The following is a 13753-nucleotide window of genomic DNA, read 5'->3' on the forward strand; positions in this document are numbered from 1 at the left end:
CACATTCCAAACAAGTTTAACTATCAGGATTTGAGACACGATGTCACACAATGGCTTTCTGTAAATTCCTGTATTTATGTGTGTTATTTCCACTGGGGAATTTTCACCTGATCCTTGTGTTTTAGAATAATAGATCCATTTCACCCCTTTTCCCTTGATTCTCATTCACAATTATGTATTTAGATCCCTATCCCACTGATGTTTTAAAGTATATTTTGTTGACCCACTTTGAATGTAACACATTCTCTACCAACTAACTAGCCAGGCAAAATGTAGGACAGGTGATAACGTACAATACTAAACAACTTTCTTCAAAAACTCTGAGAACAGATCAAGAATATTAGTGGTAAAACTCTGGTAATTAGCAAAAACATCCATTCTGAAAGCAGCATACAGCAGGTAACCGGTATAGGATGGTTGCCTATCCGTTCTTCCTCTTAACCTTTTCACTGCCGAGTTTTGATGACCAGGCGAGCCCTCTGGGCTGGGATTTTTTTAAAGGAAGAAGCACTTTTATAGATACAAGTTTAGTGACACAATCAATGGAATGCATATTCTCCCATTAGCCCCGCAGCTGAATGCGGGGTCGGGGATGAAGTGAGATTATATTTTACACCATATTTTTACGGCCGGATGCCTTTCCCGATGCAAATCTCAGTAGGGAAGATACTGAATATGAAATGAACGATTGTGAACGAAACTGGGTAAGGAAGTGCAAGGAATCTGCTGTTGTTTATGAATAGGAACTGTCCCGTCATTTGCTTGGGAGTGCAAAAGGGAAACCACAAAAGAAAAAAAGAAGAAAAAACAAATTCTCAGGACAACTGACGGTGGGGTTCAAACCCACTTGCCTGCCGAGTGCAGAGCTTGGCATCATAGACGTAGCATGTTAATACGCGTGGCTACTCCACTCAGTGACACTATTACTGAAATATAATATAAAATGTTGATCCAAGTACAGAATATAAAGTTTACCTTAGAATCCAAGAATAATAATTGTTTAAATTTTTTGGACCTAACGGTTACTCGTTCACTTTCTTCCTTTTCATATAATATCTATAGAAAGCCTACTCGGACTGCTATCACCATCAGGAAAGATTCTTCCCATCCTCAGGCCCATAAAAATGCCACATATAATAGTCTGGTTGACAGAGCCTTTAGAGTTCCTATGTCGAAAAAGAATCTGAATAAAGAATTAAATTTAATCCGGGCGATAGCTAGAAACAATGGTTTTAAGGATGCTTTCATTTATAAAATTGTTAACAAGTTTAAGTACCGTCCTAATACCACCCTTTCGAGAGAAAAACCCAAAGTTAATCATTTTTCGACTTTTACTTTTACAAATAAAATACACAGCATCACCAGCATCTTCAAAAAACATAACACTAAGATTTCTTATAGAACTAATAATAGAAGTATTGACATTCTGCATAACTCCACTTCATTAAATAGAAATAATGTTTTTTATAGTTCTGGAGTATACAGATTATGCTGCCATGACTGCAGCAGTTCTTATCTTGGACAAACAGGGTGTAACTTTAAAATTAGATGCGCGGAACATGTTAATGCCGTTAGGTACAATAGGTTTTCAGCAATGGGGCAGCATATGAAAGATTTTCAACATAATTTTACTAGCATTGATCAGGATCTCACAGTTTTACAGGTTATTAATAAAGGTACTTTGCTTGACATCACTGAGAGCTGTTTTATTCACCTGGATCAATACTTTAATGCTGGTTTGAATCTTAATGATATTTCTGAGAAACCAAGAGTATTGTTCGATTTTTTGATAGCGTTTTTCAGACTTAGAAAAGCTTCCAATAGCAAATTAGTTTTTCATAGCATACAAAATAACGTTCTCACGCCACGCCCTCTCGCCGCATTGCTCTGCATAATTTGCCTCCCTCTTCCCTCCTTCCTTCATTGCCATTGGCTCCGGGCCCCTTCTACTCCTTCTCAGTGCCTCCCTTGTTCTGCTTCCCCGTCCCTTCCCCACCAACGCGGGTGCATTGATCACGGTGTCTTGCGGCTCTCAGTGTCTTCCCTAACGTCTAATAACACATAATATATACGCTCCCAGAGGTGAGTCTCTTATTCACGTAAATTTTTACGACAAGATTTTTAAAAAAAGCCTTTCTTGACATTCTTTTCTTTTTTATTTGCTTCAGATCCTAGTTTGAACCAAGAACAGTACCCTGGAAACACGGCGTCCGCCAAAATTTTTAATTAAAAAGATCTTGTTATCTAATACTTAAAGAAAGCAGCTAAGTTAAAGAAGACACATGTTTTATCACGCAAAATAGGAAGTTACGTCTTTTGACTGGTTGTGTTATTTTAATGACAGCCATTTTTAACCAATAGAAAAATGGTTTCATAATTCTTGCACCGGTTACTCTAATACTCAATGAATGTCTAGAAGAAAACCTTTTACACATATGTTCTTACAAAATTAAAATTATGCTCTTGGACTTTTATGATAGTGAAACATTGGTTTTTGTCCGCACATGGTTTAATGTTTTTAGATTCAGAGGACTTTATCAAGAGGACGTATATTCATAGTTTTAAGACAGTAGGTGCTATTTTTTAAGTTTAGGTCATAGGTTAATGTTTATGGATCCCGTTTTTAATTAGGTCTTGCCAGTTTTGTGTAATTTGTATGTACTTTATGCATTGTTTATTGTAACTTTGACTATGTATATTTTTCTTATTTTTGGCTGATGATGATGCACACCAGCATCGAAACCGGTACCGAGTATAATAAAATGTTATAATTTTTCTTACAACATTATATGGTATTGAATAGGTGGACCTCTCTTGTTTCCATTAGATTCTCGGTTCAATACGGAATAAACATGAAGTTTTTAAACCTGAAAGGCTTCTTAAGCAATGACTCTTTAAAATTTAGATGTTATAATAGAAGTGGAAATGGTACGTTCATTCGCTACCAGATGGCTCCCAGGACGTGGCACAACGCTAGCATTCGAAGCGGAAGCTAACAGAACCATAGAATCAGTCTAAGCGGTTCACATGAACGTGTGTACGTAAGATATGACAGTGACAGGTGTAACGATATAGACACAAGCCTGGAAAGAAACATCTGGTGACGAGGAATGTACGAATTTGGAAAACACTGAGACGAAACAACGGTAGTGAAAGGACAAGGAAGGGAACTACTTACATAAATTTTTAATGGCTGGCAACCAGGTATTACTTGATAGCCGGTGTCCCTGTTGAAATTGTTAGGATTTCTACGCATTTCCACAGCTTCCCGTATAATCCTGGACCTGTAGTGTGTAGTGTGGGTAAGAGCTCGAGCATCTTGGAACATGACATCATGGCCCGACGGTAGAGCGTGCTCAGCTATTGTCGATTTGTCTGCTTGATTGAGACAAATATTATGTTTGTGTTCTTTGATATGGGTACCAACGGACCGGCATGTTTGGCCGATGTACACCTTACCGCAATTATAGGGAATTTCATACACCCCAGGATGTAAAAGTGGGGACAATTTGTCCTTGGTTTTACTCAGACTGTGAACAATTTTAGTGGCGGTGCCAAACACGGTTTTTATATTGTGTTTGCGGAGAACCTTGGCAATTCGATCTGTGGTGTTATGAATGTAAGGCAAGTAGGCAGTTTCCCTCACTTCATCCTTCTGTGAGCTTTGCTTGGTCGTTTCTCTGGGATGCGGGGCTCTATGAATCCACAAATCCCTGTAACCATTACCCTTGAATGCAACTTTGAGCATGTCCATCTCCACCTGGAGATATGATGGCTCACAAATTTGTCTCACCCTCTTGGCGAGTATCATGAGAATGCCTTGTTTTTGTGCTAGACGGTGGTGAGAATCTGCATGAAGATAGTTATTTGTGTGGGTAGGCTTACGATAGATGGTATGTCCTAAGGAGCCGTCCGGTTTCTTTCTTACTAGAACATCCAAGAAAGGAAGGCATCCGTCCGATTCCATCTCCATAGTGAATTTGATTGAAGGATGTTGCTGATTTAGGTGGTTTAGAAATAGATGGAATTTCTCAGGACCTTATGTCCAGACCACAAATGCATCATCAACATACCTCCACCATAGCATAGGTTTGACGGGCGCCGAAGCAATAGCCTCCTCCTCAAAATGCTCCATAAAGAAATTAGCCACTATGGGCGAAAGTGGACTTCCCATTGCCACTCCATCCATCTGTTCGTAAAAATTCACCCCACAGGAAATAGCTGGAAGTCATGCAGTGGTAAAATAGCTTAGTAACGTACTCAGGGAACAGGTGTTCAATGAGAGACATGACCGAGTCAATCGGCACTTTAGTGAACAAGGACTCCACATCGAAACTCACCAAAAGTGCATTAGGTTGACAGCTTGTTGACGAAATACAGAGAGTCCCTGATGTATGATTCAGTACACCCTATGTATGGGTGAAGCAATTTGCCTCGGTATTTAGCCAGAGCATATGTAGGAGAACCTATCACACTAGCAATAGGTCAGAGGAGAACACCTTTATTTTATGGATCTTAGGCAGTCCATATAATCTAGTTGGCACTGCATCCCCCCGGGGACAGATGTTTTGCCTCCTCTTTTGGATTTGAAGATAGCCTTAGGAGCTTCACGGTGGTGTTGGACACACGAGTGGTGGGGTCACATGAGCTCAGTCTGTAAACAGGCTCTGACAATATAGCATTATCCTTATCAGCTGAGAGAATGGGCAGTTCAGAATCATCTCTAAGTTCCTTAAGAGCTCTCCTTTCACCTCCAGTTAAATTGGGCGCGGGTACAACAGAGGACCTTACGAGTCTCACACATTTCTGTCTCAACTTCTCGGCCTCATCCGTAGGTAGTTTGTGGATTGCTGCCTCAACGGAAGTAATTAACTCCTCAGTGGGAATTTTAGAGGGAGCGACAGCGAATTTAAGACCCCTAGCTAGAACTGCCGTTTGGTTGTCGTCCAAGGATTTCTTGGAAAGATTGACGACAGTTTTACAAGCATCCGAGTTCGTGCGAGAGCCCACCTGTGTCTGAGCTAGACAGAGGAACTGTTTTTCCTGTTTGAATGACACCTTGTTCACTAAAGTGCCGATTGACTCGGTCATGTCTCTCATTGAACACCTGTTCCCTGAGGACATTACTAAGCTATTTTACCACTGCATGATTTCCAGCTGTTTCTTGTGGGGTGGGAATTTTTACGAACAGATGGACGGAGTGGCTATGGAAAGTCCACTTTCCCCGTAGTGGCTAATTTTCCTATGGAGCATTTTGAGGAGGAGGCTATTGCTTCGGCGCCCGTCAAACCTATACTATGGTGGAGGTATGTTGATGATGCATTTGTGGTCTGGACAGAAGATCCTGAGAAACTTCATCTATTTCTAAACCACCTAAATCAGCAACATCCTTCAATCAAATTCACTACGGAGATGGAGTCGGACGGATGCCTTCCTTTCTTGGATGTTCTAGTAAGAAAGAAACTGGATGGCTCCTTAGGACATACCATCTATCGCAAGCCTACACACACAAATTGCTACCTTCATGCAGATTCTCACCACCAACCAGCACAAAAACAAGGCATTCTCACGACACTCACCAAGAGGGCGAAACAAATTTGTGAGCCATCATATATCCAGGTGGCGATGGACACGCTCAAAGTAGCGTTCAGGGGTAATGGTTACAGCGACGAATTGCGGATTCACAGAGCCCTACATCCCAGAGAAACAACCAAGCAAAGTTCACAGAAGGAAGAAGTGAAGGGAACTGCTTACTTGCCTTACATTCACAACACCACAGATCGAATTGCCAAGGTCCTCCGCAAACACAATATAAAAACCGTGTTCGACACTGCCGCTAAAATTGCTCACAGTCTGAGTAAAACCAAGGACAAATTGTCCCCACTTTTGCATCCTGGGTTGTACGAAATTCCCTATACTTGTGGTAATGTATACATCGGCCAAACATGCCAGTCCATTGGTACCCGTATCAAAGAACACAAACGTAATATTCGTCTCAATCAACCAGACGAATCATCAATAGCTGAGCACGCTCTACCGTCGGGCCATGATATCATGTTCCAAGATGCTCGAGCTCTTACCCACACTACACACTACAGGTCCAGGATTATACGGAAAGCTGTGGAAATACGTAGAAATCCTAACAATTTCAACAGGGACACCGGCTATCAAGTAATACCTGGTTGCCAGCCATTAAGAATTTACGTAGGTAGTTCCCTTCCTTGTCCTTTTACTACTGTTGTTTCGTCGCAGTGTTTTCCAAATTCGTACATTCCTCATCACCAGATGTTTCATTCCAGGCTTGTGTCTATATCATACACCTGTCAATGTCATATGTTACGTACACACGTGCTTGTAAACCGCTTAGACTGATTCTATGGTTCGGTCAGTTTCTGCTTCGAACGCTAGCGTTGAGCCACGCCCTGGAAGCCATCTGGTGGCGAATGAATGTACCACTTCCACTTCTATTATAACATCTAAATTTTAAAGAGTCATTGCTTAAGAAGCCTTTCTCGTGGATAGCCAAGATTTCTTCCGAGGACACAGAGCACAGTTCTCTGCGAAACGTGAAGAATTTAACCTTATTTTCTTTAAATGGCATAAGCCGAAAAGCCTATACAGTATCGCGTCTATAAGTACGGGCCGTGAAAGCATCAACGGCAACTCAAAATTAGTTTCGGCAGACTGAAGAATCTAACAGTTATAAAATAACAGATTCGAAACTGAAAGGAATAGGCTTCAGATATTTTAAAAAAATCTTAAAACAACAAACCACAACCACCACCAGCAGATAACCAAAACCCCAGGTAACAACCCTAAAATCCGTCTCACAAATGCGGCGGGAGGTAGGAAAATTCCATGAAAATATCTGAAGCCATCTATTAACCATTGAGCAGCAGAGTAGTTGTCAATGACGCTCTTCCACCAAGATTTCAAAAAGAAGTATTTATTACTTCTGACTTCACAGGATGTAATTGTTAGTGGTTAATTGTAGATTAGTTTGCAGAGAGTTTCTTCCATTTCAACATTAAACAAATGTACAAATTTTGTAATCAAAATGAAAAATAATAAAGCTATCTTTTTTATTGCCAGAAAACACACAATATTCTAGAAAAGAGGCAAAAATTCTCAAAAATAATGACAGTCACCACTTCAGAACTTGGCAAAATGTATGTTAATACTTAAAAAAATAAACAATTCTCACATATCAATAATAACGATAACTCATGCCTTTGAGCACTGGTCATATGGAAGGTTATGATAATACCATTAATCATAATTATTTTAGAAAAAGTCTATGCCAGTGTCAAGTAAGTGGTCACCCCCCTCAAGAGCACACATTCTACAAGAATTCATTTAATTTACAAAAAAAATATAATTTACAAATGTTTAAATAAAAATTAAGTTTACTTACTGCCCACTCCCTGATGAGCTCCTCCCATTGTGTAAGCGATGACAAAACCGTAAGGAACTGGTCCCACAGGTCACGGGAAATTACAACATTCAGATTAGCCTTGATCCACGTCACAATCAGAGTCTAGAATATCAATAGTTCGCTTCAGCAAATGATTAATATACAAAGGAAATAACATCATACACCCATATCTACTACTTCACTTGTGAGTTAAAAATGTCATAACCCTAAATCAGAACATGTTAAACCCCCTAAATCAGGACATGTTAAACTTAAAAAACTTAAAAAAGAATTCAACTGTGAGAAAAAGTATTAATGATAGAAGTAGTTAAAATTATTAATGATAGAGGTAGCAATTAACTATGAAATACAACTACAACCAAAGTAATACTTCTAGGGTCACAATTTTCTAGTCTTCTGTTATGTGTGCAAGTTTCACATGGTTGGCTTGTGCTTATGACTATGGCAAACTAAATGCTGCAAATTTGATATAATAATCAGCATTTCAAAACCTAAGTACTGGAAAGAAACAAACAAGTGACTTGATTTCAAAAACCAAAGTGAAAGATTGAAAGCCATAGAAGGAATACTTGGAGCAGGTAGTATGTATGTACGTATGTATGTATGTATGTATGTACTGTACCAGGAAAAGTTGTGGGCAAAGGGCATGAGTAGGACCTCAGGGAGTGGAACTGGGTTTTGGAGCCGATACAGAGAAGGATAGTCTCGCAGAGCGAATAATAGATGGTAAATAATTTTTTTTCAAAACAATTTATTAATTTCTCACCCTGCGGTATGATTGTTGACTCAAAATTTATATTGAAATTAAATGTTGAAAATAATCTTCTTGAAAAAAAAATGGCATAAATATCATTGGTTTCAAAGTCTTTCATATGTGTGAATTTCCACCTAAAGTCTTTTTAAACCTAAGCACACTTTTATAATGGTAAATGGATATGAGAAATTATTAAAAGTTTTCAGTTCTCAGTTCGTCAATCTCGTTATACAGCACACTTGAAATCCTACAGTCTTTCTACGAGAAACGAAATTGAAATTAAATTTATCACTTTTGAGAAATTATGGAAATTGTTCACACGCGACACTGAAGTTTCACTGTTCAAAATACATGAAAAAGTTTAGTCAGTTTGTTACTCACTTATGACAAGAACTGTTGTTACCACATGTCGAAAGATGGACATCTGGAATGTTCCATGTAGAATCAGGATCGGCGATGTTGACGTTCCCGATGAGGTGATGACAGCTGGAACTGTTGAGTTTCGCACACGAAAATTCATTTAGTGCGACTGGTTATCACTTACACTGTTGAACACTATTTATGGCGTATGAAGAATCACAGTCCTTTCTGTACTAAATACTATTTACAGTCGTTATTGAAACGTTCTTAATCACACAGTTCACACTTGAAGAAAGAAAGAAAAAAAAAAGAAAGCAAGTCGATAAGCACAGTCTGTGAACACAGTCATTAAGTTAGATTTTCTGCTAATCCTGTTATATTAACTCAGAAAAGTTCTTACTTTTTCATTCAAAATATTGATGTGACGTGAATAAAGAAATATAATGCAATACTCGAGAAAAAAAAAAAAAGTTCTGGTGATTCTTAAGTATTAGGCTCTGTAGAAGTTTAATGTTACTTGACGTTGCCTAAGTCCACACGTAATGAAATAGTTAATATTTGTACTCCAATAAGTTCACTCGTGTTACAGTCTTAAATGTCTTTTTAGGATTATATTGTAATCGCGACGCGACATACTAACTGCAGTGCGACGTCCTTTATCGGCGATAGAATTTCGCGTTCTGGAGATACGACGAAAGTACTTCTACCGTGACTGCGCGAACATACTGTACGCGGGCCGGTCTCTTCACTATCTCACTCACACAGTTGTCTGCTTGTCCTTGTACGGTACTGTACTGTACTGCACTGGTTTGCGGGCTATCTGGCCTTGACATATATAGATACCAGCGCAGGGAGGGGTGGCAGCTCTCTCTCGGCCATGTGACCGTAATTACGTAATTTCGTTGAGACTTTAAATTGTTATAACTCAACAACCGTTTGATGAATTAATTTGAAATTTACAGGGATTAACTTTTATGATGTTTGCTATAATTCAGCGTTTGTCCCGTTGAAATTGGTTAAGGTGTTAAAAAGCTGTTAAAAGAAAAATTCTTTCAAGAAATATCTCTAGGGGAGGTGAGCTTCGAGCGACAGGTGACGTCACTTGACTCCGCCTAGCGTACTCGTAGGGTCTGGCACATACTGGAACGTTCTTTACATGGATGTTCGTACGTCGGTCGGATCTTTAATGCTGGAAATAACATTTCTTTCAATTAATATGGACCAGGACCTAGGCCTTCCTGGTACATCTTCCCCTTGGTTGGACGAAAAGAAAATACGCAGGATTTTCTTTTCCAGGCTTTACTCTTCCTGTAGTACATATTGTTTTAAATTGGCTGAGTTATAAATACCCTCGAAAGTGCCGTCCAATCTTACAATTTCATAAGCCCCATTTCTCAATACAGTGCGGATACGGTAAGGACCTACGAATAGTGGACAGAACTTAGCGTAAATCCTTCTCTCAGGGTTGGAAGTAGCTGGTCTCCGTATTAAAATAAGGTCTCCAGGATTCAATGGTCTTCTGAACTTCCTATTACGCTGGCGTCGTTCTCTGATGGCGGCTGCATGTCTTAACCTGGTCAGCGCGTCGTTGATCTTGACTTGCTGCGGCACAATAGCATTTGGTAGGGCTGGTAATATTCTGTCCCAAGGTCGCTCTGGTTTTGACCCGTGATGTAGGCTGAGAGGAATGTCATTAGTAGATTCATGCACAATAGAGTTCATAATTTTTTGCATTACTGGCAAGACCTCGATCCACTTCCAGTGATGTTCACTGCAATAAATCCGACAGAATTTCGCGAGTTCTCTCATTATTCTTTCAGCAGGGTTAGCTTCCGGATGCCTAATAGAATTCATGATATGTCGAATGTTGAGTTCATCCAAAGCCTGTTGGAATTCTACGGAAGTGAATTGCGTTCCGTGATCCGTTAGTAGGTATTCAGGCTTTCCCATCTCAGGGATGATGTTTCTTTTCAGCCTCCTTAAGATGTTACCGGCGTTAGCTTTCTGGATAGGCAATAGCATAGTATATTTGGAAAAGACATCCACAACTACAATGACATGTCTGTTCCCCCTGGTCGCCTTTGGCAAAGGGCCGTACAGATCGATTGCCATTATTTCTCCGGGCTTTTCCGGGATCAGCGGTTTGGGAAATTCCTTGAGGAGATAATTATTCGGTTTGATCCGCTGGCATAAATCACAGGACCGTAAAATTCTCCTAATGTCTCGCCTAAGATATTCCCATGTAAACCTCTCTTTAATAAGGTTGAGAACTTTATCCGTACCAGCATGGCCTGAAATTGAGTGACAATGCCATATGATAGCCTTCCTGATTTTAGCAGGTGCATAAATCCTACATTGCGTCTTGGCTAAGTCAATGTATTTCATAAGAATTCCATCCCTTAAACAGAAGTTTGAAGAAAGTCGTTGGAGACGTGGGAATTCATCATCATCGGCGGGAATCGAACCTGATAAAAATCGAATTAATTCCCTACAATTGGCGTCTCTTCGTTGCATCTGGGTAAGGTAACGAAGTTTGCGAAGACATTCTTCGTCATCATCAGTCATGATGTTAACTTCGTGAACTTCGATAACTTCAGCAGGGTTGCGGCTGAGGGCATCTGCTAATGCATTCTTCCGACCGGGCCTATGTATTACAGTGAGGTCAAACTGTTGAATAAAAAGAGCCCATCGGGAAACTCTCTCATTTGTCATGTCGGATGACAGTATGAATGTCAGAGCTTTATGGTCTGTGTAAATCGTAATGGGATAGCCGTAGATGATTTTTTTCCAATACTGGAGAGAAAAAACAACAGCCAAAGCTTCGAGTTCAGTTATGGTATAAGACTTTTCGTGAGGTCGTAGTTTTCTACTTAGAAACGAGATGAAAAGTCTGTAATCGGGATTTTCAGGTCTCGCTTGATATAGCACTGCGCCTATTCCTACAGAGCTGGCATCACACTCTATGAAGAATGGAAGAGAAAAATCCGGATAAACTAGTTTAACAGAGTTTTTCAACATGTCCTTGGTGGCAAGGAAAGCTCGCTCACATTCTTCAGTCCACTTCCATTTATTATTCTTAAGTAGTAGTTGTTGAAGAGGAGCTACCGTCTCAGTGTAGTCTGGACAGTGTTGAGAAAAGAACTGACAAAGTCCTAGGAACTGTCTCACGTTTCTAATGCACTGAGGTCTAGGAAAGTCAATGATACTCTTAATCTTGGCAGGGTTGGGTTGAATTCCATCACCACTAATTACATGTCCTAAGAATAATACTGATGTTTGGAAAAGTTGACTTTTCTGGGCATTTATCTTGAAATTCTTCTTCTCCAATTCCTGCAGGACCAGATTGACATCTCTCACGTGCTCTTCGAAAGTTCTCGAGGCAATCAAAATGTCGTCAACATAAATCGTAGTTATGTCCTTTACATCATCTGATAAGTGTTTTTCCAAGGCTCTGATCAAAACAGCTCCCGAGTTCTTAATTCCAAAGGGCATTTTGTTAAAAACATAGGTCCTATTTTCAAATAAGAAGCCTGTGAATAGCCTACTTTCAGCATCCAATTTTATGTGATAGTATGAAGAAGTTCCGTCAAGGCAACTAAAGAAATTCATGCCGTGGAATCTTCTGATAATATCCTTAAGTAGTGGAGGACGGTCATATTCTAAGGTCAGTCGGTCATTTAGGACCCTTGCGTCGAGGCAAATTCTAATACTGCCGTTAGGCTTACGTACTATGGCCAATGGATTCAAGTACTTAGTTACGCAAGGCGAAATTATCCCATCATCTGTCATTTTATGAATTAAGTTACGAACTTCTTCTCGATATTTCTCGGGTACGGGATATGGTTTCTTCTGATAAGGAGACAAGTCATTTACATCAAGATGATATTCATAGTCAGCTATCTCTCCAGGCTTATCATCGAATACACATGCAAATTTCTGTAGAACGTCATTTTTAGCCTCCTCCAATTTTAATTTAATTTCCGGGTCTTCAACCACACTGGCTATTGACATTATATAATCCGGACCTATAATGGAGTTCTCATTGAATATGGACTCTGCATCGTCCTCACTTTGGTCACCCTTTCTACTTTCTGCTACGGCTGGCGCAACCTCGCTCACAGCGGGCTTAATAATGTCACCACCGGCTGCTTCAAAACGGGCTCCCTTCTCTTGAACTTCCAGGTCACCTCGTCCTACCAGCTGTAGTTCTACGGAATTATTCTGTAATCTTACGAGGTTGGCATCATAGTCAATGGTTCCTTTGTATTTGATCATAAAATCTGATCCAAGTATTAAGTTGAAGTTAAGACGTGATACTACCAAAAATATGTGTTCGAACATCTGACTGTTAATTTCAAACTCTAAAAATGCCTGGGATTTACATTTAACAATCTTATCAGGAACTATCCCTCTTACTTTAATTTGAGCTGCAGGTAATAACAAAACATTGTTCTGATCTTTAAGCGAGTCTACAAGCTTATCAGAAATTAAAGAAGCTTGCGCTCCAGAATCGATGAGCGTAATCACCTGTAGGTTGCCTGTGCGTACTGTTATGACAGGTAATGAACGTGTAATAATTGGCCTTAGTGTTTGTGCGTCTTCGAATAGTAATTCGGAATCGTCAATATGCCAGTAATTGATAACAGCAGTACAATAATTTGACGTTTCGACCTCACCGTGTTCGGTAGTTAATCTCCCTATTGCGAGATCGGCGTTTTTTTTTTATAGCGCCTGTTGGGTCAGGATCAGGTGATCTTTGTTCTCTTGGTCCGAATTGACGTTGATATTCCAGGGATGTAGCTCCAGGCTCATCAGGATTACGGTTTCTCTCCCTGATGTATTCCCGTGTGTCCTTCCATCTACTTTCGAGTTCTCGTCGTCTGGCCTCACGGTTTCCTTCAGGAGTGCTTTCGCGCTGTCTCCATGTATTCCTAGGTTGGTAAGGGTGTCTATCCTGATTCCTCTGACGTCTAAAATTCCGGAATCTGGTTGGGTTAGTAGGGCTTAATCTGCCTTCTTCACGTGTCCTGGGTTCCTCTCTCTCCGGCGGTTTTATTTCCGCAGAATTCGTATTTACTTCTCGACTCCTGTTAGTTTTCGGACTAGATTGGGTATTAGCCGTATCTAACCTACGCAAAGTAGCGTCAAAATGCTCCAATGTTCTAATGTTGGCAGCGACTAGTATTTCTTGCACATGAGGCGGA

The 13753-nt window shown here is 40.1% G+C and overlaps 1 protein-coding gene across 2 annotated transcripts in view; it reads right to left on the bottom strand.

The window, feature by feature from the left end:
* Window positions 1–13753, bottom strand: part of LOC136858315 (probable Rho GTPase-activating protein CG5521) — a 709838-nt gene that overhangs the window by 367975 nt on the left and 328110 nt on the right. For both annotated transcript variants that reach the window (XM_067137762.2, XM_067137761.2), the window contains one exon: window positions 7415–7537. In XM_067137762.2, the coding sequence (XP_066993863.2) occupies window positions 7415–7537 (123 nt within the window). The remainder of the gene's footprint in view (window positions 1–7414; window positions 7538–13753) is intronic.

The sequence above is a fragment of the Anabrus simplex genome, chromosome 1, assembly GCF_040414725.1.
Source record: "Anabrus simplex isolate iqAnaSimp1 chromosome 1, ASM4041472v1, whole genome shotgun sequence".
In the NCBI taxonomy this organism is placed as follows: domain Eukaryota; kingdom Metazoa; phylum Arthropoda; class Insecta; order Orthoptera; family Tettigoniidae; genus Anabrus; species Anabrus simplex.